Source organism: Pholcus phalangioides, unplaced genomic scaffold (genome assembly GCF_987345545.1).
Source record: "Pholcus phalangioides strain wild (caught in Gottingen) unplaced genomic scaffold, Ppha-v1.0 ptg000015l_1, whole genome shotgun sequence".
Lineage (NCBI taxonomy): Eukaryota > Metazoa > Arthropoda > Arachnida > Araneae > Pholcidae > Pholcus > Pholcus phalangioides.
The window spans coordinates 60,672,328-60,698,480 of NW_028301608.1; the positions used below are offsets into that span (position 1 = coordinate 60,672,328).

Sequence of the window (26,153 nt, forward strand, 5' to 3'; positions counted from 1 at the left end):
TGAAATTGTCCATGAAAAAGTCCATGTCATTTGTTTACAGTCTTGCTAATTTGAAGGACGCATTTCAAAAAGTTGAAAGAAAATATAAATTTCTATCGAAATCCTGAAAAGAAAAAATAATGTCATCATACAGGGCAAGTCTTTTTTGTAAAGTTAAATTTATTAATTTCAATTTCTTCCATTTTATATAGTTTTTGTTATCACAAAATTAGCATGGTCCTAATACATGTAGAGATAGGTATTAAAAGGGAAAGGGTATCTTGAAGTGACTTGATCAAGTTACATGATCATGGTTCGTGATCCGATGCTGAAGTCGAAATTTATTCACTTGAGTGAAATGAATTGTATTTGTATATAAAATTTTTAGATCTTTTATTTTCTGTGTAGGATCGTTTTCTCACTTAGACCTGTGGTTCTCAATCTGGGGCTATGTGGCCCCCTTTTGGCCTTCAGATACTGTAAGGGGACCACGGGTAAAAATTATATGAAAGGGAAGTCACGAAAAATGGTGAGGGGTGGGGGTTAATAAAGCTGTTAAAAATGAAACATAGTGAGGGAAAAAATGTGACTACTTTCAGGATCCAGCATAGTTGTCCATAGGACCAGGGTCTATGGTTCTAGAAGCCCCATTCGTGGATGGCCCAAGGCCTCGTGGAAACAGCTATAGTGTACAGCAGAACTTTGATTATCAAGTGATTTGATTAACGAGCGGTTCGCATAAGGAGCAAAAATTTTGAACAAATATTGACTCGGTTAATGAGCGATGACGAACAAAAATTTCGCACTTGGTTCATTTAGTTTTGTGTTATCACGTTTGAGCCGATGGGTTTTTTTCTTTCATTCACACACATACTATGGAATTGTGGGTAACATTCTTCCCCTACAGTTTCCAGTTAGTGTGCCTCACAAAAAATGAACAGGTGTGAGCGTGACTGTTTATGATATGAAACTAGATGTAGCATTGTAATCATGTAGGCTTATATGTGTTTTTTTATTATTATTATGTTTGGAGAAAACTGGTTTGATTGCATTATTGAATTGGAGGAGCTATGAACAAGAGTTTATAAACAGGAGCCGCCATTTGTCGAAGAGACTGTCCGTGGGGAAGACTGTGGGACTCGAAGGGAATGAGGGTAACATTCAAGAACTAGTTTTGGGTCACACAAATGGATCTTGTTTGAGGAGGATAAGAGAAATGAGGAATCTCTCACTTTAAAAGAGATCAGATGCAAAATTTTGTAGAAAATAACCCCTAATAAAGCTGATGCAGTTACAGCAATGAATCTGGTACTACTGAGTGCCAATGAGGTACGGTAAATAGTAGTACAGTAAAACCCCCCCGTAACTGCACCCCTTCAGATGCAATTGCCCCTCTTTTACGGGCAAATAATAATATCCCCTTGTGTAATAAAAATATACATTTCAGACCCATAATTAACAGTTATTGTCTATTTTACACAGACAATTTTTTTTGTCTTACAGGTGTCCACAAAAGAGAGGTTTTACTGTAGTAGGAAAACACTTAGACCAAGCTTGGGGCTTGACAACTCAAACGTTTTAGGTGCCAGCAAAATTTCTAAGTAGGCAAGCGTGGTAGCAGCTCCTCTCAAAAAAAAAAAAAAAAAAAAAAAAGATTTCTCATAGCTCTTGATTTCTATTCCCCCACAGCAACCTCGAATTTGTCGTCAAGTCTTGGATTAGCTGAAACCTTTAACAATAATGTTTGCAGTTAGGGGACCATTCAGAATAATTACATAACAATAAATAGACTGTTCAGAGTTGCTTTTCTATGATTAAAGGGAGTAAAATTTTAAGCCATTTTCTTAACTTTATTTTAAGGGGTTTTTCAAACGGCTTTATAGTTAATGATGGTAATAACGATAAAATATTTTTTTGGCAAAAAACATAAATTTCGGTTTTTTTCCTTTGTATAAATTCCTCAGAAAACTGAAGTTTAATTTGTGTTTTTAATTAGGTACCATTAACAAATCCTACTGATTCGAAAGGTGAAGCATTCCGCAAATACCTAGAGAATGGGGGAGTTTTGAGCGTCATTTCGAAAGGTATGTGAATATTTATTGTTGAAATATTAAAATTTTTGTTCTTGTTCAAAAAATAATAATATGTATGGATGTTACTATCTCATAGGCCTACCAATTTGCCGATCATGTTTTCTTACTGTTGAACCATAGCAGAACATGATGAAAGCTGTGACGCACATTGCAAAACTATGTTGGGCAGAATTTTAAGGAAAGCGTAGAAAACACTATCATGTGAATATATACCAAAGAACATTCCCAGTCTGCTGAGGGCCCATTGCAGAAAAACGTAAAACATTCTGCTTTCGGGCTGTTGAAAAGGTTATTTTGGTTGTTTGAGTGATGCCATCAGTGGTTTTGACATCAGAAAAATATGTGTCTTGACTAGATTAAAGAGATTTGAAAGAATTTGGAGTTTGATTTAGATAGAGACCAGCAGTATATATATGTATATATATATATATATATGGAGTATGTTTCTCCTGGAGAAACATACATCATATGCGGAGATAGACCCTGAAGTCTGGGGGGGGGGGCACGGTCATTATTGCTGGGGGGCACGATGATGATGATGATGTCAATTCATGTATACATATATACATTAGATCAGCTGACTCCACCTTTGACGTACCCCCACCCGTATCTCCGCCCATGGTATTTGTGCATCGCTTCTCAGATCTCGTGGCTTATGCATTAAAGAAATAGGCCTTTTTTTGGATATTGTGCCGTGGTGAACTTGGAAAGAAAAGTCATCTGGTCTCCTCTGGAAATTGAATCCAGATCCTCTCGCAACTACCACAAGAAGAAAGCTTCATGGTTTCCATGACTCAACATGTTCCTTGATTATATTTTTCTTCAAAGAGCCCCAACTCCCTTCTCTTCCTAGCAGTGCATCCATCACATATTTGACACTTTCTACTACATAAAAAAATTCCCTTTTCTTGTTTGTGGTTTTTCAGTTCAACAAGTTATCCTCAGTTTGCCTTTGCAAACCCCATTTATATTTTAAAATATTAAAAACAAAAATATTAATAGCTTCAAACTTCCAAAAAAAAGGAAAAAATTAATTTAATTAAATGTACAAATGAATAAAAAAGGGAACACTGCGGGTAGCACAGAGAAATTGATTCACCAGATAACTGGTTAAAAATGATTTTTCTGGCTTTAAAATAAAAAAAGAAATTTGTCATTAACTATGAAAAAAATTATTAGCTCAAAAGTAATTTAGCATTTAAAAGCTGCAAGATAAGAGTTGATGAATCAACTCTCTCTTGCAACAATCTCTTGCACGGCATGCAAAAATCCCATTTTTTTTATTGATGCTTGATGATATAATACAGTTGCTAAATATAGAAGAAAATGCATTATCAATTGTATTAATCCATTTTTGTATCATTCTATTTTCTGCATTCTCTTCAAAATTCAAGAAGCATTCTTATTTTCAGGAAATTAAGAAGTTTCAATAGTTAAGCTTAATTTAGTTGTTTAATTATTGTACCATTGCACGATGCATTATTGATATTTATAACTATGATATTTCATATTGCTGCAGTGAAACCTGTGTATAATGGTACTGTCTATAAGGATAAATTTGCCTATAACAATATTTTCTTTGGTTCTGGCATAATTCCTATTCAATAAGAAATAGTGCGAAAAATAATTATCAATAAGAAATTATCAAACTGCCTACTATGACAACCTGTCTGTAACAATATTTGTTCTAGGCCCCTACCGTATCATTATAGACAGGTTTTACTGTATTGGGTTATGATTGATATCAATTATGCACAATGTCATGTCATGTTAAATTTTTCTTGTTTTTTTGCAGCATTAATTGAAATATATAACAAAGAGGGTGAAGCAGTTCCTAAGAACCCATTAGAGTATCCTTTATTTATGTTTGATTAATTCTTTTTTTTTTTTACGTATCAAGTTCTATAAAGATGTTTTTATATTGTTTTTCAATGGTTAAACAGTACAGTATTTAAATTGTGTTGAGGTTTGGTGTGTAATAATGTTGTAAAAAAATATTTTTTGATGTGAATACATCTTACAAATTAAGATGCCAGTTAGAAAAGTTGCTTGATGGTAATAGGTTAGACAATTCCCAGACAATAGAGATGTGAAGACAGTGTTCAATATTGGCAACGTTTGGAACTACAATTTCTTTTGCTGATATCTTCTTTTCATTAGTGGAATCCAGGGTTGGCAAAAACCTGGGTTTTTCAAGAAAAACCTAACTCACCCGGATTTTTGTGAATATGCTGTTTGCAATATATTGCATATTATATACATATTAAGTAATAAATATTAAAACAGTTTGTATACATCTAATTAGATGTATCTTTACTAATTAATATTATTCTATCATGCTAATTAAAATTTAATATCAAATTAATATTAGTGAGATTGGGCTGTTTGTAAAATGTGTTAATTCTAATTTCTTAAAAACGTTTCTGAACTTTTCTGTACATATGTTATGATAATGTGCAGCCGCCTTCTCCCATGCACAAAAAAAAATTCTTCTATTCAGCTAAGTATTTTAAGTTTTAATTAGGGAAGGGACGAATAGTGATTTGGCAGAATATAGAATATTCATCGGCCGAATATCAATCTTAAAATTCATCATAATTATAAATAAAATTGGTGTTTTTAATTTAAAATAAAATTGTTGGTAATTTCAAATGATTCATAATGAATTTTAATTATGCAATTTATTACTTAAATAAATATTAAAAAACTGGTATTTGAAAGATTTTTACTATGATACTGACAATGAAATTTAAGTATGTTAATTGTAATTAAGGATGTTATATTTTATTTTGGTATTATTTACACAGAATCAATTTTTTTTCCAACACTTGTCACAATTTTACATCTAATCAAAAAAACGTCAACCATTATTTATTCTAAACTAGTAATGCATCATAAAATTTGTGACTTATTTTCTTACTTTTCTCCATTAGCTCAATACATTTCTTGTCTAGGTGCATCCTTCAGTTAATTAACTTGTGTAATTGCGGTAGGATTCTATTTTCAGTTTCATGTTGTACTTGCCCAAGAAATTCACCTTGACATAACTCCTTTCACAGAAAGGGATATACACTACACAATAAAATATAATTAGCAAATTTCTAATTGATGCAAAAAATTTCAATACATGTAATTTTTTAAAATTCGTTTTTTGTGCTTAGATTTACACAGATATTTGGCTGAACCGAATATTCGGTAAAAGGGCAGAGTAGGATGAATTCCAAATAGCAGCTGAGTATTCGCCCCACCTCTAGTTCCATTTAAAAAAAAAAAGGAAAAATTAAGTGTCTGTCACTGTGACCATTCGACCACCACAGAATTTTTACTGCAGAACATTTCCTGTCACGGCGGCTGGTGGAATAACTGCTTACTAAAGATGTTCAGCTTACCATAAAGTGATTCCAGTTACTTTTGGATGTGTGTGTGTGTCAGTCTCGATTCTTGCACTGGAGTTATTATTTCAATTTTGTTGGTTTCCTTGACAGTTTTTCTAAGGTACTTCAGGCAACATATTGGTGCAGTAGCCACAAGTGCTCAAGAGCTGGAGAGTTTGAAAAATGAAGTTGCTGATCTTTCATTTCAATTGGAAAAAGTCAGGAAAGAAAAGGAAGAGCTGGAACAAGTTAATGAAGATTTAAGGAAGAAATTGCTTGAAGTCCAAGGAGTGGAGTCTAGGAATAACTAATGGAAAGTGAGTTCCATAAAAAGAATGTTATTTATTCACCATATTATCCAGATTATTTTAAATCTCTTTCAGTTCCTTTAATTTGTCACTAATCACTGTCCTACATACTCAAATAGACCCATTAGTTAAGGTGCCTACAGACTACACTGGTGTGATGTGGAAACACGTGTGGGAACACACATCACATCAGCACAGTGTGTGAATGTTCCTACAGAAGACTCATAGGTAGAATTTTATATTGCATTCATCACCATGTGGTCCCATGTTAGGTCAGAGCACTCTATAGGCACCTTTAGAGAGGAACTGATTCAATCCTGTTGTGAAAGACTGTTCAGAAATATTCATACATGCAGTTATTTTTTAGGCCTATTTTAAACTTCTGCAGCCAAATACACTAACCATTAGTTTGTGGAACTAAAAATATTTGAATCGATATAAAATTTTGAAAAATTATTTTTATTTTTATAAACAAAATAAAAGTTACATGTTTAACTGAATGCGGTCGATAAAATATGAAAATATAGGCTGACATTCGGAGGTGAATAAATTATTAATAGTGAAGTTATGATTTAAAAAAAAAATGATGCAAAAGATTTTGACATTGCAGCAAGCTATTTGTCAGGAACTAAAAATCACAAGTCGGTTACTGAAAGCGAATTGACCCTTGCAAGGAAAAGAATAAGGATGTACATATCTCCAGGAAAATTTAAGATAAAAATGGTCACAGGAATGAATGAATGAATGCGAAAACTCTGCTGCCAGACTTATTCTGTTGCCAAGAGTCTGGAACAAATCACTCTAGTATAGTAAAAACTCAGTGTAAAACCATCCCCTTTAACGTTGTCCTGCCTATAATATCACATTTTATAGGTCAGCATAATTAATGGAGACCTATGGTGCAAATGGGTTAAATGTGAGTATGTTCATTAGTATTATTATTATTGACTGTATGTGGTATTTTCTTGCATATGTTAATTGATGAATTTTTGTGATTATTTGATCCATAATCAGGGTGATTAAATTTATTTTCAGGATGAACCGGTGGAAAAAATCAAGCTTACTTCAAAGTATTCCTTTTTTTTCAAGCTGAAAAATTCAGTGCTTTTTGAAGAGTCTTTTTTTGTGATAGATATATTTAACATGTTCTTGTAATAACACTCGGTACAATACATAATCAGAGGAAAAAAATGTTTTCATATATGTGTGTAAGGTATCTGTTTAATAAATTATGAATAATTTGTTTTTTCATTCATTGATTATATTCGTTTGATATATTTTTATTTAGTTTTTTTTTTTATGAATAAAAAATTGCATATGATCACAAGGCATACAGCATACTACAAAAATACATTTAATTAACATTTAACATATTAGCTCCTCAGTTGAGCGCAATCAAGACATTCAATGTGGTGGGAAAACGAGTAACCAGCCTCTGTTTTTCATAAATGAGAAGTTTTGTTTCTGCAAAGTTTGATCTGTGTTTAGTAGAGCTGAAATGGAAGAAAGTAATGCAAGATTTTAGTTTCTCTGATCGAGAAAGATATTAAGTGCAAAAGTAAAGCAATGTTTCATAACCAGGATATTCACAGGTACTCAGATAAACTTAAAAAGTACTAAAGAACTTATTTAAAAAGAGTAAAAATTCTACCATTGATTCTAAAATTAAAGTAAATTCTCAAAATTATCAATGAAAAAAAATTATTTTAAGTTTAATTAATTAACTAGTTTATTAAGTTTAAATTTGTATATGGCCCTCAATATAAAAAATGTCAATTAAGTTAAATTCATGCTGCTCTTTCTATAATGAAAACATCACCCAGTAACATTTGAATGAATATTTATTGACATTTTGATTTAAGTTCTAAATTTTTGTTGCTTTTCACATGTCTGAAAAACAATACAAGGGATAGATATTCAAAAGTTTAAAAATCAAGAATTTCAACTATAGGTATCTCAACCTATTTTTCTTTCAATATTGATGGAGTATATTTCTTTTGTCATTATAAAGTAAGGCATATATTTGAAATTTTTCTTTAATTAAAAGGGCCGTACATATACATATAAATCTTAGTGTTTAAATTTAGGAGAGTGAAGCTATCAGCGATGACTCCTTTTTTTACTGATAAGTTTTCATATTTCACTTGTTCTTTGTATGTCAGGCAATGCTTGTTTAATAGAAGTTACCTTTTACAGAACCAACATTCATTCCTGTATAACGTATCATCTCATGCTCAATCATTTCTATTCCTTTCTTTGTCATCATCTGGTTTTGGTGGTCCAACGTAGAGGCCATCATTCAAACTGTAGAAATTGGGAGAGTCATCACAATGCACGTTGTACCACCAGTCGCATATAAAAAGTTCCTGGTGGAAAATTGTTCCGTTGGGGCAAATGAAGCTGTGTTTCTTCATTCCTGTGTCACAGTTGTGGAAAATCTTCAGTGAGAAAAGAAAAAAAATATTTAATATACAAAAAAAATTTTTAATATTTGATTTTTGTGCTTGTCTTGTAATTCGGAGGGGATAAGATGCTAAATGTTTTAAATAAATTTTAATCATACATGTTATATGTAAAGTAAAGTCTGGCGATTTTATTGAAGACAGAATAAGCATACAATTCATTGAAAAGAACCCACCTGACAACCCGCTTCCAGATCCGCATAGAATCCTGCCTTTTTGTATTCCCTGCAGTCAAAATTTGTAAAAGGGATTTCGTTGTAAATTGGATAATCTGATCCCGGATTCCCTGGAACAGACTGAGATCCATCGACATCTCCAGCAAACCCGAAGGAGATGGGGATTTTCGGTGCTTTAGTGGAAGATGAGCCTTTCTTCTTTGGTTTCTTCTGCGAGATACGTTGGGTGTCTGATATCTTATTGCGTGCCGGCTCGGGCGTTGAAATCGTTGACGTAGAAGTAGATGGTATTGCATCTTGTTGGCTTTCGTACATATGATACTCGTGTTCTAGGTAGGGCATATCCAGGTACTGCTTTTGAGGAGGTTCGACGGTGTGATGTTGCAAGTTTTGGGAGCCCTGACCAGCTCTTGGCTGAGTATTCTCCTGCGAATTTCGTTGATTCATTTCATGATCTTGAGCATTCTGTGGTGCTCGGGATTCCGTAGGACGTTGATGTTGCTGCAACATCTGCTGTGAATCAATAGGAATATCATGTAATGTTACAAGGTCAAGGACGATTGGTGGCTCACCAGTTTCCTCAAAGAAGACTGGAATCGGCCCCGGTGTCAAATGCTCTTCCGTTTGTTGGTTTTGGTGTTGGAGTGGGACTAACGGAACGGGTGATGACTCCGTCGTCCTATCGTTCTCTCGAATATTCGAATACGGTGCGGACGAAGGTCTTTCTGTTGGGGTAAAACTAGGAGCGTGAAATAAAACAAACTTTCGACCTTGTCTTTCTCCACCTCTTGGCCTCCGTCTGGTGTCATCCAGTAAGGGCGTCGTCGCACCAGGATGACTAGCGAAATTGTGGTTCTTGTGTAGTCTATCAGTCACGAAAGGGTTAGTGTTAGGGACTCTGTGGTTGCTGTTGCTTTCGATGTTTCTCACGGAGGAAGTATCACTAGAATAATGGAACGGTGACATCGAGTTCTGGTCATTCACCCGCACGCGAGGCAGATTTGTCTCTGTTCTCGCTTGTCTGAGAGCTTGCTGCTGCTGTCTCTGATTGGTCGTTGATATTGATTGATGACGCACATTTCTGTTCATGGGTCTTTGGTGGTTCATTGTATTTTGAGGACTCCGTCGTGGTCCGTCCATTTTGGCCTTTCTGACCTCCTGATTGCTTTTTGGAGTGAACCCGTAAGTTAATGGAGACGGGCGGAAGTTGTTCGATGCAAAATCTCTTGTTTGTTGCTGGGGCTCGTTGATTTCCCTTGGTTTGCCAAAGTTGTTTGGGTTGAAATTTTTCAAAGATACAGAAGCAGAAGGTCGCAGTAACATTTCTTCTTGGAGCAAGAAATCTGGTCCGCCCGGCAGACGAGTTTGATGCTGTGGTTTCTGTGATGAGGCGAACATGAGCAGAGGACTCATATAAGGGGAATTAGGTAACATTAGGTCCCTGAATAGTCCGTCTGCTCCTGGTTTAGCGTCGTGGGGTAAACCCCACATCTGAAAAATAACAGTGATTCGTATGTTTTATTTTTTTTGTCTTATGAGAAGATAAACTGAAATGTGCAAAAGCAGTTTATAGCTGTAAACATTCATTAGTTCTATAATGAAATAAGAATAACCCTTTCAGACCCTGGTGCCACGAATGTGTGGGTCGTTTTTTCCCCACTGTAGAATTTTCTCTTTTGACCTCAGTCCTCCTATAGCACTAGAACTACCGAGCTGTCATTTTGACCGCAGTTGGAAATTTAGTTTTTTATCCAGATTTTAAATATACTATGAATGCATTTTTTAGAAAATAAAATTATTTATTTTTCTCTTCTAGAAATAGAGTATAGAATCGCTTCGTTACATTTCAGGTGTAAGCAAATATATAGGGTGTTTCAAGAAAAGATGGACTAATTTCTAAAAGGCGTTAGAATGCATTCAAATAATCGATGTTTTTACATGTATATAACACAACTATTTTGACATCATTATACAATTACATAAAAAATGATAAAATCGTTTTCCTGTTGCAACAACTTAAAAAGAAAAGCAACAAAATTGCGATGACACCTCACGTTCTTTCTGCTAATAAATTGAGTGTTAGCTTCAAACGTAAAATCTCTTGACTGCTCCAGCTGAGATGGGGGCGGGGCGGAACCCCTAGGATTCAGGTCATTTGATCTCACAAGAATGTTTTGTGAAGCGTGCCTTCAATAATTCATGAACATACAAAGAAATGCACGTACCTACCCCGCGTGTTCTATCGAATTCCTTATATACGAAAAATCTGGCATCTCTAGTAACCCTTCATCGTTTCCCCCTATCGGAAATATAGTGAATATGAACTTTGGGGCTTTCATCAGAGGGCAGCACTTGAAGCTAAAATTTCAGGAGGTTTTTAAGATGGCTTCCAGGAGAAAGTTTCTCCGGGAAAAGTGATTTATTACATAAAATTTTACAATAAAATATCCTGCATCATCTTGACTGAAATTTTTTTCGAACGAAGTGAATTATTTCTTCACAAAAAATAGGATTTGCTGACATTTATATTTTTAGATTAATTAGGAAGAAACATTTCGAAAATTCCAAGAAATGAATGCTCCTAAAAATGGAATTTTTTTATGCTTAATCTAACCTTAAAGTTTGTCTAAGACCTTTCAGGCCCCCCCCCCCCCCCTGTCCCGTAGGCAATATATTGGTAGTTTTGTACTTACCCTGTCAATATTGGCATTGTTATCAATCTTTGGTTTCGTACTCGTTACGAAGATTACACCTGAAAAACAAATTTATTATCATTTTGCCTTACACTAAATATATATATCATAATTTTCTGTTAACATTTTTTGAATACACTTTGCTTTCTATGTAATGTGGATACTGAACTCACCGTTTGTAAAAAACAGAGAAAGTGCCACCCAAATCATTTTCTACGTTTTGCTCTGCTAGATGTTCACACAACTGAAAGAAAAAGAGTGATCTCATCAATTTTTGAATACTTGTATCAGTTTTTTTATTTATAAACAATTTATATAGTTTTATTAATATCGGAGTTATTCTTTTTGGACATGCAAAAATATTTCTATTCTAAATTAACGTTAGTATAAAACGATTATAAGGTTTATACAGATACCTGTCCTTCTCAGATGTGTGAGTAATCCCCCTGGTCTTCCCAGATTATGGATCCTTTGGTCTTTTCACAATATGAATCCCGTCGCCTTTCTAGAGAGTGGTTCTCATGATCTATGTTTAATATGGATACCAGTGGTTTTTGGAGTGTAGGGTTCCCATAGTCTACCTGAAATACGGATCAGGGGGCGTGTACGCTTTATCGACCCGTGAATGGGGAAGGGGGGGGGGAGAGAAAAGGAATCATTCCTAGGTAAAATATCGAGATCATCCCAGAAATAACTCATAAATTTATCTCCCACTCAAATATTCAAGCCCGGCATTCACAGATCTAAAACACTTCCGACGTCCGGGTTAAAGCGCATCTGTATATCGCAGGGTTTTGTGGAAAGCGTTAATTTAAAATCGCGTTTATATCATCCTTGAAGATAGTGTTTTTCTCAGTCTGTAGTCCGTGAGTACTTTGCTAGAGATCCACTGGATCACTTTCATTTACTACTACAACTAAAAAACCAGACATGCACCTCGTCCATATTCCTCTGCGGAACTTCTAACGAATTGGTACATGTTAAAATGTGTGTGTACGTATAGTGAAACTTCCGTGAAGTTTGTTTCTGTGTAATGCTTGTTATGTGTAGTGCTGCCATCTGCAATCAATTTCTTTAAACTATGAGTTTTTTCTCAACTCGTAGTGAGTGAAGTGTAATGAATGAATAATTGTAACGTTGTAGGCCTGTTGCTCTCTGCGGCGGGACTTTTTAACGGGGAGATCGGCTTGCATTCTCGCCTCAAAGTTGGGAACCGCAGAAAACCAACTTCAGCCGACAACATCAAGGGGAACATGGTGTCGTAAACCACGTTGAGAGGGTGAGAATCGCGAAAAACGCATGCAGGTTTCGACGGCACGCTGGAACGACAAAAAGTAGAATATATGATTAATTATTACAAGAGTTGTTGGAAGTGGCGGCAGCTGACGTCATTGCACAGTCTACAATGACGTAAAAACGATTCCCGGATGCACTCGAAAATACCAGGTATGCTTTTAATGTCTACCGCAGCGACGACAATCTGCGCTATGAGATCCTCTGATGTATCCATAGGCGTCGCATAAACGAGTGATTTAAGGTGACCCCCATAGGAAAAAGTCACGGATTGAGATCCGGCGAACGTGGAGGCCAAACAACCGGTCCTGCGCGTCAAATCCACCTCCATGGGTATGTAACATCGAGGTGATTACGCACCTCTCGGAAAAGCCTCGCTGCACTTACGCTGCTTACGTCAGATATGGTGAGCGAACCCACGAACGCATTCAGCGATCAACTGACATCCACCTCCATCGTCTCCTCTCGACTCAGAGCCTTCTTGCGTTTTTCGCGATTTTCACCTTCTCAACGTGGTTTGCGACAATATGTTCCATTGCAATTTTTGTTCCTCTTGATGCCTACTAACAACCCTCTGAGTTTGTCGGTTCATTAACAGAACACCCTGTATATTGCATGAATGACATTTAGTGCTGTGAAATTGTTTACGTTTAAAGAAAATACGTTTCGGATTTTAAGTGGAGAGGGGTTGCTTGCGTATTGACGTTCGTTATAGGGGTGTCCGTGATTCATTGACTGGTTTCTACAGGAGGTTCTGTGATATCAAAAAGATTCGGTAACACTGCTTGAAGCCACGTATTTTCTTCGGAACATCAATTAAAAGTATTTACTCTCACTCTGATGGAAATGGGTTCGTAATACACAATTTTCACGAATAAATAAATAATCAATGGATTGTTGCCCCTGACCCAACTGAAACAGACGTATGGAATCACAGATACATAAGTGATTGATAGTGATTCCTCACATTCCCATTTTCGTGTCATTAACATCATCCATGTGCCATCATCACTTTCGGGTGTCTTTTTTTTTTTCATTTTTCGTTGAAGGAAATCCTGCTTTGGTTGGTGTTTTTTTTGGCGAAACTGGAACGATCGTGAATTGAGATGGAGGCCGAACGTGGTCGTAATCTTAATGGAATGCAGGTATCCCGCAATATGCCGAGAGAGTATACGCCTCATATGAATTTTAAGAGAGCAAGAAACAAGAGTTGCAATATGCGCCTCCTGGTGCAGATGCGAGAAAGGTCAACACTTTCTCGGTCTGGCTGGTCCAAGATAGAGGACAATGGACATCGACATCAGCCTCTGATTTAAATAATGTTTTTACGCTGATCTTTTTTTTTACATTACACGCATAAACACGAAAATAAGGTCCTCATTAGGCGTGGCCGTGATTTTTAGCTCATACCTGTTTATGTATTCTATCACCGTGGTTTACTTTATACATAAATTGGTCCTGTCGAAAAGGAGTTATAGGCCATTAATTACCGTATTTTCCTGTGTTTTATCCCCGGATAATAGAATACATCTAGAAAAATATCAGAATTTCTTTGAATAATCCTCCATCTTAATTCGGCCTTTAATTCATCAACTGTTGGTCGTAGAGGTATGTTTCTAATTTAAAAAATGCTCAAAATGTGTTCAGGAATTACACTGTACCAGTTTAGAGAGTGAAAATATTATGTATCATAAAATAATTAATTTTTTGTGCTGACTACATGTTCTCTAACTTCCAATTAAGAAGTTGTTGCCCCGTGTCTTCGGAGGCAAAAAAATCTTATGTTTCTAACAACAATATTCGCTGAGATATTTGAATTCAGAATTGAGAAAAATGGGAAAGCGACCTCTCAGACCTAATTTTGTAAAAATCAAGTTTGCGGCACATTTATAGATCACTCGAGGGACTTGCGACACATTGAGTGACCCGTAACACAATTCTAGAGGAAAGAAGAAGAAACCGCATGCAAATCGGCGTCACAGTGAACAAAAGGTGCGGACGCACCTTTGTTCATTAGTGAAGTAATTCCAGCATGCGCAACCATTCTAACAGTTGTACGGGATAATGACGCACTTTAGTAATACTGAAAAAACATACATGCATTTCAATATGAAAATACCTTGCGTATTTTCCCCAGGTTACATTTGCATGCATGGCGAATCTTTTTCTCCCGATAAATTTCAACAGGAACGGTGTTTTAACGCTTGCGGAGCGGCCGTTTGGAAACGCACTAGATGTTAGAAAATGCATTCTTTGATGACAATTGTTTGTATTGGTGTGTACTATCACCTCTTAAAGTTTTTCCCATCTTCCTGGCGCCCCCGGAAAAAGATGAAATGACGGCCCTGATTCTTTCCATTATTTATTTACTTTGAATTCGCTGGTAGCTGTCCCAATTAACGACAACCAATCTTTGTTACAGCATGCGTGGCTATAATTTGGCTAATTTGTTAAAATGCTTTGCTTGCACTTTCTTTTTTGCCTTGAAGTTTATACTCAAATTGTTTTGCTTACCACAGTTTGAAGCACAAAGAAGGTATTTATATATTGGAAGTAATATTACTTCAATACATACATTTATTTTATGGGCGATTTTTGAAGCTCTGTTGTACGTCCCCTTTAAATAATATAATAATCAGCTCTCGAAAAAAAAACGCATTTAAGTATTAAGCCCCCAATCTTCTCCCCCCCCCCCCACCATGTATCAACGATGTAATTTCATTGTTGAAAATTCAGGTGTTCCTTGTATATGTGTGGATTCTTATACTGAAGTGCACTATCTACCTCTACGCAGATGAATGTCTTGGTTGCTGATTCAAAGCAAAATCTACAACGAAAAACTCAATTTGGTCTTTAATTTTTTTGAAAGCTGAAAGCATTGAATTGGCAATTAATTTGAACAAAAAAATATTGTGATTTTTAGAAAAAATTGCCAAATCAGTTCTGTGGTTCTAAAAAAAATCATGAAATAGAAGTGTCGAAATAATATACTTGTCTAGGTTTGCCTTTTTCTTCCTCTATAGCTGCTTCTTTTTTCTTTTCTTTTTTATAAATAAAGTAAAATTTGTCATTGACTCTTTGATAGCTTTGTTAACCTCCTTCATGTACAAGCTTTTGGCAACAAATTTGGATGATCTGTATTTGATGAATCGGCGGTAAATCTGGTAACCTTGTCCTAACCTAATTGCACGTTAGGAAAAAGGAAGGGGGAAGAAAAAAATTGAAGAAAAGGAAGGAAAATAAATAAACAGAAGAGGGAAACTGTATAATAGATAAGTAGATAAGAGAAGTATACAGCAGATTTCTCTTTTCATCCTCACCCTACGTGTTATCTTTCGCTCTTACATGTACGTATAGAGTAGAAAACCCGTTATATGTGGGGGGGGGGAGAATCAGAAGTATAGAAAAAACGGGAAGAAAAAAAACAACTTTGATTCTTAGGGTTATAATAAAGCTTCGCGATTGTAGGGAGAAAGAAAAACTCACAGAACTCGATTGAATTTACTTCATCTGCGTTTGGACGAAATATTTCGTCCGTAATCGTAAAAGAGTTAATTAAAACCAACTTGCAATAAGCTTGGAAACCACATTTAAAGTTATTTAAAGTATCCAACTTTGATTTTCGGTATTTATTTCTAATTAATCTTTTTAAATAACTAGTTTGAATAAATAGGTATATTTTAGCATGTAATGAACCACTTAACCTGTATTCACGGTTCATCGTTCATTGATCTCAATCATTCAGTTGATTAATTCTGAATCCTTAAATTTACTTAAACTGTATCGGCCAACTTCAATCAAAAGGACCATCTCGTTTTTCGTGTCTGCACAAAAACCATTTCGTAATTCCCCCCCCCCCTTTTTTCAATCATCGATGGGCTCAATGTATGTTAATTAAATCATTCAATTGATTCGCTGACAAAAATGAAGAAAAAAAATCCAAATAGGTGTGCGCAACTTAAAAGGAAGGAAAAAATAAACGTTCAACTGGAACGACCCGTAAGATAAAACGAAACCGATCCACTTGGAAATTCACAATCCATACGATGAAATGGAAAAAAAATGTTATGGATCCTTTCTCGAGGGAGAACCAGTGTTACCAATTAATTTGAGAGCTCTCTTTTGCATATAGGTATTACTATTAATATCAACAGGGGAAAACCGCCTGAAGAAGTAGGCCGTTCTATTATATCCTGATTATTGATTGATACAATGTCACTTCAATAGATAAATGATTCAGTTTTTCATTTCCGATGTTTGATTATGGGAAGGTGAAAGTCATTGATCACACGAGTAAATGCCTTCCTCCTCAAATAATTCGAACATTAACAAAAAAACCGTGTTACTTTTAAAGTGCAAAAGGGGAAAAAAAATTAATAACTGAATACATTTTTTGTGCATAATCTCTTCGACGAAAAATTATATTGAAATATCACACCTTTTATCTATTCACTGGCACTTGTCTTTATTATGTACTACCACAGTAACATTATAACAGTGTGCGAATGCGAGCCGATCTTCCAGTTGAAAGAGTCTCTCCGCAAAGAGCATGCAGACCTTCAACATATTACTTACATAACATGAAAATTCAAGCATTTCCCGTCTTCACTTCAAAATATGGAAATCAGATGTCAGTACCAGCAGAACACGACACAAGCACAACTCCGACAACATAAATACATTGGAGCCACGCATATGCACACAACACGTTGCTGCTTGTACCAATTCATTAGAGATTACGCCGGGGAATGAGTACGAGGCGCATATACAGCGAAGTAGTAGTAGTGTACTGTTGAATAGTAGTGACATTATAAAAAGTATCAAATCAAAATATTCTTCATTTCAAGTATAGTGTATATATATATATTCAATAATTTTCTCAAATCCCCTAATATAATGCAGTAATTAGTAGAAATGACTTTTTTTTCAACTAGAAAATTAAATTTTTCCTCAAAAAAATTTTGATAACTGCGATTGTTTTACTATTTCTATGGAAGAATATTTTTTATTATTTTTCTATTTCTATGAAAAGAACATTTATGTCCAACATTATCGTATTTTCTCGTTATAGATTTATTGCGATCGAAATATCTGGAAAAATTCAAGTTTAGAAAAGTCATTCGTTATTCTTATACAGAGAGACACAATAAAGCTTATAAAAACTTCTTAAGCAATTTCCTGCGTGTAATCAGCAAATTACGCCACTTAGAGGAAAAACCATCATAGTATAGTCCGCAGTGGCGTATAATCCACATGTGAAAATTACATTCATCTATAATGCAATGGGTGGGGGGGGGGGGGGCTTTTGGTCATATTTTGCAAGGAAAAAAAATTAATTTTTCTTCTCACATCTATCGCCATCTACAAATTTTTACAGATTAATTTTTTTAAGTACTTGATTCTACTCGAACGTCTCAGAAAAAAAGTTCGGATAATATACATTGGTATTTCATCCACACTAAGAAATTCCGATGTTTTGTTTTTGAAGTAATATTCGGATTATATATTATAACTACAGAATGTGCATTGAGTTTTAAATAGACCACTGTATTTGCAAATATCGTATTTCTTGGTAGAAGCGCCTCATGGTTGTATAGAAAAAAAATAATAATTAAGCTGTATAGTATTTATATTCCTCATTAAAGTAAGCGCCGCATTAGCGTATCTACCACACTTTTTCAGAATAAAATTAAAAACGTTCACATAATTACTATTTAATGAATTCCACAAACAAATATTTGCTAGAAAATGATAGCCTGGTGCTCAAAATTGATTCTAAATAGCTGAAATGTAATTTAATTATTTGATATTTGAATATTACGTCATAAATAGCAAAAATTATCTGGAATTACCAGGGAAAAAGTGCTAAATGCACAGAGTATGGTAGAGTGTGTGTTTAGCATACGTACTTCAACACCTTCATACCCATTCTATGATTTATTATCTACTTCGTGGAAACAATTTTGATTGTGGCTTCTGTTAAAAAATCATTAGCTGTTTTGAATTCATGGAAATTTTTCGTGTGATCTCCAAAAAAAGTGTGTGTAATGTCACGCATAGGCAACATGCCCCTTGTTTTAAGGCCCCCCCCCCTAAATTTATAATACAGTAAAATCTGTCTTTAACAGAATCACAACGGACCGAGATTTTTAATAAAAGAAAGTAAATAATTTTTAAAGATAAAATACTGTAAACATTATTTCACTGTTTAATTACTAAATATTTACGTTTTCACAGCATCTGCATACAACTTCACCCCACAAAGTTCTTCTGAATTGACGACATTTACTTTCTTTTTTGACTTTTTGTAAAATTTTCAAGTAAATATTTGCCGTGTGAAGTTCAGTTTGTGCATTGTCGCGTATGTTATGTAATCCGCACCACCAGGGACGCAACCAAGATTTCTGAGGGCAACATTATTTTGCCGCTTCTACCACTTGTAAAACTTGATGATTTCATAACGGTGTTTTTGTTCTCACCTAAATTTTACCGCCCGGGCCGTTGCACATACTATCACATCATACTGTTTCCAAAGTGCCCATTATTAGCAAACCCTATTAAATATCAATTTTAATGTTATACCAATTAGTAATAGACTTTACACAGCATGTGTATTGTGCACCTATTACAATATTGCTCCACTACAAAAATATGTTTTAATGCTTCAATATGTTCATATCCTTTTTTGACATGTTTACAAACAACATGTTCTGTATTTACTGACGTACCAAACCTATTCGACCACAGTCGGGGGGGGGGGGGGGGGGGGGCTAATACTTCTTTTGCCCAAGGGCTCCATTACGTCAAAGTCTGGCCCTGGTTCAGAATTTATTTTTTTACCGATCATAATGTTTTCATTTGAGGGAAAAAACTCTTTAAATTTAAAAAAAGACAACCTTTTGTGAAGATAAATTCTCTTGAAGATGAGGTTCACTTAGGACGCAGCGTTACCAAAAAGTATAATTTTGAAGAGCAATATTTCACCCCCCTCCAAAATTTTAAGGAATATTTTTGTAAAAGGGGGGGCGGTATTTCTTTTTTTATCAGTTCGAAATAACTATTAAAGAAAAATACCTAGAATTTTTGTGAAAGAGTGTTTTCACTCCTCAACGAAATTCCGAGGAGTAAAATCGAATTATGATACTTGAACCACGTATCTAGAAGCGTATTGGCGAACATGCTTAGGAGAGAGTTAATTCCTTTGGAAGAGACAAAAATCCTTTCACTCACCTTTTGAAATAATTTACCTGTCTTCGTAATCCAATTGAGATATAAACACTATCCCTGAGATTTTTTTTTTTTTTTGTATTCCGTACTAGTCACTGATTTCAAGTCATCATCACCTTGGTGTCTTAGCTCCAAGTGCAACTTGCCAGTTAACCAGGCAGAGTGTGAATATCGAATTCCAAGTCTGACCACGCGGTTTTTTTTTCTGGTCCTCTGACAGAGAGAGAGATCGACGTATATCCTCACGGGTTGGGTGGGAGGGTCACACAACCTGGATGAAAACAAAAAACAGAAAAATCAGGGCAATTTATAACCACTCTTTCTCGGACATAGTCGCCAGAATTTAGGTCAGTGTGAGGCTATGTTTGAAATCAAAGATCGTCATCATCATCATGTGGCTCGCGTTGGGAAAAGAAGCCGTCGCAGCTGCGTATATCGGTCAGTGCACCATAGGTGAGTTATATCTTCTCTATTTTTTTTATTTTTTTATTTAATGAACATTTTCAAGGGGGATGGGGAAGGAACAAGAAAATCGTTGCTATCATCTTCCTGATGAGGTAGATGGATTACACGTTCATGGAGATTAGAGATTCGTGCCGGAATTTCTCTGGGGTACATGGGGTTGTTTCATCGTCTAACGTGATGCGAATTGCGATATTTTTTTTTCATATAATTACAGCTTGTTTACCGTAAGTGCGTGCGTGTGTATATGCGTGCCTTGATTCGTTCATCATAATCTGTAAAATCATAGTGACGAAAATATATAAATTTTATTAATTAACACTCTTGAATTTTATACATTTGTACATAGTGCATGACTTAATAGAATATTTTTATTTTCTACGTTGAAAACCCATCCATTTTTGACTTTACAGGACTTAAAGCAAGCAAGCTAAAAAATGTAAATACACTCCCATTGTATATATTAATGTATGAATGTATAAATTGAATACGCGTTATTTTTCGTTGCTTTTATAAATTTTGAATCAGTATTTTAAGGATAAAACCATACTGAACGTTGCTTTGTGATAGGGATGCGTCGTTTAAATTTAGGGTATTGTTGAAATGTCTTGAGATGTAGTACACTCGATTTTGGGCAACCGGTGTGCAAAATTAAAGACAAATTGACTAAATCTAGTACATATACAGTTGATCCCCGCTATAGCGAACACCACTTGCAATTAGTCTTCGGATATCGAATGAAATTTTTGTTCCCATAACATGTTCACTTATGGAATTAGAAAAATAGAACCAAATTTTTTCGTTGCTTCGAAGTTCGTTATAACGGGGTTCGACTGTCTATAGAAAAGAACTGAACTAAAAGGTTATCACAGTTTGTTTTAAATGTGTATTACAGTCAAATACCGCTGTATGGAAGACAGGTGGCAGCACCACTAGAATGCAAAGTAAGCATAACTCTGACAACATAAATTCGTTGAGGCCACACATACACTCGAAACACACATTCCGGCATGCAATAATTCGTTAGAAATTCCCAATAAGAATGTTTAAGTAGTAGTAGTCCAATACCGCTATAGTTAACCCGGATTATAATGAGCTGGTGGAGATAACAAAAGAAATAGCACCAAAGAAATTTCTAACACTATCCTTTATAGCAGGGTTTCCCAAAGTGGGTGATATTGCCCCCTGAGGGTACGATAGAAGGGTCCAGAGGGTTGGTAGAAACTTTGGATTTGATGTAGGATTCTATGGGTTGGCTTGAGTTGAGGCTGATGAGACGAAAAAAATTTGTGAAGAAAAGGGTGATGGGGAACAAGAGGTTTGGGAATATAATGCTTTATGTATATATAGTATGCTTAAGAACTATGCTTAACTATGTTTTATTATTCGGATATAGTGATCCTCTGATATTTCAAGACAAATTCTCGGTCCTTTCGAGTTCGTTACAACGGGATTTGACTGCAATTTCATTTCATTTTCACTCATGTTGAATTATTTTTGATAGTATAGCTATTTTTGCAGTTAGATTACGTTATAACAAACCTCAAGGAACTGAAAATAGGTTTGCTGTTTTGAAAAGGTTTGCTTTATCCGATCTAATGAAAAATAATCCCATAGGATCAGACCAAAATTTTGCTCGTTATATATAGAGGTTAGTTACAAATACGGTTCGTTTAAACCTTTATATCCTGACGGTACTTTAAATTACCAGGTTAGATAATATGTTTTTAACTGTTTCAAAAACTTTTTTGTCTTTAATTAGATCCAAAATGACCTACCAAATAATTTACATGATAACTATTTATTATTATCATTACATTTATACTTTTATTTTAATTTATTATAATTTACTTCTTATTCTACTTTTCACAGTTGTCGGATATAAAGGGTTAAATATATAAATTTATCTTATTCGATCTTAAACCATCTACGATGAATAGTTTCAATTTAACGAGGGAAAAAGCATTCAACATAAAATAACGTAGACACGCTAGAAAATTCGGAAACATTTTGCATTCACTACGAGGATGATTGTATTGACGATACATTCTAAAGATTATTAAAATAAATTGGCATAAAAAAATGTGATTTACAATGAAATACTTAACGGGACGCAGAATTTTTTTTACATAAATAATAGGAAAATGTTCAAAATTTTTCACTCGCAGACGACGCTGCATGACGAAGAAATGGATATAACACATAAAATGCGATACAAACAACGCTTTATTCATGGTTATTACGATTTTCGTTATACAAAGTGTCCTGTAAGTGCTGATGCGGCCTTTATCTCATCAGCCGTCCGTCATAGAGGTATGATTCCAATTTAAAAAATGCTCAAAAGACGTTCAAAAATTGCCCTGTACCAGTTTCGAGAATGGAAAACACAGTGTCAGAACATAAGAAATCTAAATTTTTATACGGTCTCCTGTCCACTAACAATTAATTATAATAATAATAATTGTCTAATTAGAAAGTTGTTGCCCCGTATCTCCTGAGTCCAATAGAAAAAAATCCCATGTTTCTAAGTGAATTCGCTTAAATTCAATTATGAAAATAAAAACTATATATACATGATAAAATACTATAAAATTCCCATAAAAATATTTATATAATTGTCTTCTTCTACAATTATTATTTTGAAGAATATATTTATGGAATATTTATTTCTAGAATTCCCGTATATTTAAAAGTATTTGAAGTAACTTGAAATCATAATTATTTCTTTCTCATTCATTCCATTAACGACTGCTGCTATCAGAGGCTAAAGACGATTATGACATCCTATAACTATTATAAGCGAAAATGATTTGAAGAAGAACGACCACCAACGCAGAAATAATATTCGCCAAAAATAGCTTTTGTAAGGTTATGATCAATCGAAATGAATCCGAAAAATCGAAGCATCGTTAGCCAATTTTAGACACTTATGTTAATTGGAGAAGGTCAGTCTGAACATTTGCTTTCTTTTTTTTTCAAGAATTTAAAAAAAAACCATTAAAAATTCATTGGATGAGATGCGATACATCGTTTCGAATGTCTTTGTTCTTTGATGATGGCGATGAATAGAGGGGGGAAAAAAAGAGAAAGAAAGCTTCTCTCTCAGCAGAGCAATGGAGTTGGACGGCGACTTGACGAGATTTAAGGTCAAGTTTTTGTTTCTTTTGTTCTCCATCATTTTCTTTTCTTCTTCATCTCGGCTGTCTTCTATTTTACTTCGGTATTTTCTTTCATCGACATTGAAAAAAGTTATCTCTTTGGGTCTACTATTAAGCGTCTGGTGGTAGACCAGACAACCGTTAATTTCTACCGAACCAAATAATGACCGATATATACCAATAGTGAATACAGAATATATATATATTACTTTTATTGGCTAAAATCATTCTCAAGTTCGCCGTGTCCTCAATCGAACTAGGCATCTGGTCTCGCTACAGCGTCTCTATTCTCTTTGTATCACCTTCTCTTACCGATGTAGTTAATGATAAGAACGAGCATGAAATTGAGCCGACTATCATTGGTTTCTTCTATTTATCAATTTTATCAGCAGCTTCTTTTGAGCATGAATGAGATCACACTCACCTTCTTCGTAATTAATTCGAAGAAAATACTCGATTCATGGAGATAATTGATTCTCTCGACTTTACTCGGTGTTTTTTTACATCAGCTAGCCCTTAGTCTAGATTGGTCTAGATATAGGCTGTATAAATTCACCAAAAAATAAAAAAAATATTTTCGTGTAAAGGCCAATCGTATGTAGTAAATTGAAATTAAATTAAATTTTTCGTACTGTAAAATACTGGACCACATGGATGGATTTTGGCTTTTTTTTTGGTGCAAGGACCTAAAAAAAGATCACACTGCGCCAAACAGATCAGTAAATATATAATGGATCCCGCCTATAACGTTCCCACTTAAAGTTTTCCCGCTTAGTACGACTCATTTTTGTGGCTCCAACTATTACTAATACTCATTAAGATTTCCCTGTTTACAGCGTTTTCTTTAGCTGGCGGAATAAATAATAGCTCCTTGTTGCTAAATATTATTTTGGTTTCCGTGGGGTTTCCCCGAAGTTTCCCAAACTTTTTTGTTCCATCACCCACTTAAAAAAAAAAAAATTCTTTTCATCGCTCCCAACTTAAGACTACCCATAAAATCCTATACCAAACAGAAAGTCTAACTCGCCCCGGACCCTTCCACCCCCCCCCCCCCGGGGGTGATATTTCCCACTTTGTGAAACACTGGTATAAAGTGTGGCTATATGCAAGAATAAGTTTTGAGCGTCAAGTCATTTGATCATTTTTGTCGCCCTACGATCATTTTCTGCACACGAGGGCGGAATTCACTCGGACCGGGACCCACAATTTATTGCAGGTTCTGAACGGCAACATTTTTTTCATACTCACCGTTGAGTGCTAACCCCACGATGTGGAACTCCTTACGGTAGCAATCTTTTTCGGAGATAATTGTTGCCGTTTCTTTTGTATACCCCTTATGTCAGAAAAGTTTCTGCCCAGGACGAACCGGGCTCGACACCTCTAAACACCCATTGGCGCGTAACTCATTGACTTGGGCTACCGCACCCATTGAGTGTCCGGATTATATGACTGTTCGTGTTTGGGATATGTTCGTACAGGCCCGTTACTAGGCTGGGACAACCCGGGGCACTGCCCCAGTCCTGGAGCCGAATGGGGCGGGACTCACAAGAAAATATACACTTATTTTGCATAATAAGCTTTTCAAGGGTGGGGGGGGGGGGCCCGAGGAGGCCCGCTACGGCCCTGTGTTCGTGTTTGGGAAAAAAAGTGAGTGCTAATTGTATCAATCTATGCCAGCGGTTTCCCAATACTTTTTTCCGTGGACCACCCTCAAATCTTGGTGTCTGCCATGGAACTCCAATTTACAGCAGCAGAAACTACAGCCACCTCTTTCAACGAGAATGTTATCGAACAATGGGGGACGTTCTTTCTATCCAGTACTAGTAAATGTGAGATACAATAGCGATTCCATCAACTGGACTGCAAAAGAACTAAAACAATAATGAAGAAATGTCGCCACAAGTGCAATTTTTGTCAAATCATAACACTGTTATTACTGCAGTCTACCAATTTTGCAGCTGTGCTTTTACTCGTAAATTAAAAGAAAAAAAACTTTTTAATTAATTTATATTTTTTTTTGTTTCACTTAGCATTTTTTTAAATATTTCTGCAATTGGGAACTGCTGATCTATACATATAAAATAACATGTACTGACTGACTGATTCATCATCACCGAGCCCAAACCACTCACGCTATAAATATGAAATTTGGTCAGAAGTTTCATTTCATGTAGCGGAGACTCACTAAGAAGGGGGCGTTTCAAAGGGGAACGGTAGCCCAGGTCGATAAGATACTCGCCTAAAATACCAAAAGATGTTTATTGAGTTGTCAGGAGTTCGATTCTTCCTTGTCAGAAAACTTTCCTGACACAGGGGTGCAACAGAAACGGTGAGAGGACCACAGAAAAAGATTACTACCGCAAAGAGTCCTACATCGAGGGGTTATCGCACCAACCTCTCGATGAGTATATAATAAGACTGCCGTTCGGAATCGGCAATAAATTGTAGGTCCCAGTCTAATTAGCCCTCGTGTGCAGAAAATGACCGTGGTTCGACAAAAATGATCAAATGTGATTTCTCAAAATTCAGCTCCTAAGGGCCGTATTCATCGACATGGTTTAAACTGTAGTCACAATTTTTGGATAAGAGATCATCAACATAGATTGGTTAAAAACCTGAATTTAACCAATATCCGTGTCGATTATCCTATCAAAAAATTCTAACTACAGTTCTTTAAACCATGTCGGTGAATACGGCCCTAAAGGAGTGCCGCTGTGGTGGTCGAGTGGTTATAGTGACGGACTCGCGATGCGAGGATCCGGGTTCGAACCCCACAGTGGTGGTCGGCTGAAGTTGGTTTTCTGTGGTTCCCAACTTCAAGGCGCGAATGCGAGCCGATCTCCCCGTTAAAAAGTCTCGCCAGCGAGAACAACAGGCTTACAACGTTACAAATATTCAACCATTACACTTCACTCACAATTTGAAGTA

At 35.5% G+C, this 26,153-nt stretch overlaps 3 protein-coding genes across 4 annotated transcripts in view; 2 read left to right on the plus strand and 1 right to left on the minus strand.

Moving 5' to 3' along the window:
- Positions 1-3: 3 nt before the first annotated feature.
- LOC149076390 (c-Myc-binding protein) lies at positions 4-7,005 on the plus strand. The gene is made up of 5 exons (XM_089243939.1): positions 4-134; positions 1,976-2,063; positions 3,868-3,922; positions 5,568-5,763; positions 6,790-7,005. Exons 1-4 carry the CDS (start codon positions 120-122, stop codon positions 5,755-5,757), a joined length of 348 nt encoding a protein of 115 aa, XP_089100065.1. The 5' UTR covers positions 4-119; the 3' UTR covers positions 5,758-5,763; positions 6,790-7,005.
- Positions 7,006-7,092: 87 nt separating this feature from the next.
- On the minus strand, positions 7,093-19,963 carry LOC149076391 (uncharacterized). 2 transcript variants are annotated; one of them, XM_089243931.1, is made up of 6 exons: positions 19,609-19,963; positions 11,259-11,329; positions 11,086-11,144; positions 8,393-9,883; positions 7,942-8,192; positions 7,093-7,247 (listed from the first exon to the last, which is right to left on the minus strand). In XM_089243931.1, the coding sequence occupies exons 2-5, from the start codon at positions 11,293-11,295 to the stop codon at positions 7,989-7,991; spliced, it is 1,791 nt and encodes a 596-aa protein (XP_089100057.1). In that variant the 5' UTR covers positions 11,296-11,329; positions 19,609-19,963; the 3' UTR covers positions 7,093-7,247; positions 7,942-7,988. The 2 variants fall into 2 exon arrangements, with proteins under 2 accessions (XP_089100057.1, XP_089100058.1); XM_089243932.1 differs by having other exon boundaries at positions 19,626-19,897.
- Positions 19,964-20,036: 73 nt separating this feature from the next.
- LOC149076392 (EEF1A lysine methyltransferase 1) overlaps positions 20,037-26,153 on the plus strand; it is a 28,931-nt gene continuing 22,814 nt past the window's right edge. Inside the window, exon 1 of the mRNA XM_089243935.1 lies at positions 20,037-20,058. The gene's annotated coding sequence lies outside the window, so the exon portion shown is untranslated. The remainder of the gene's footprint in view (positions 20,059-26,153) is intronic.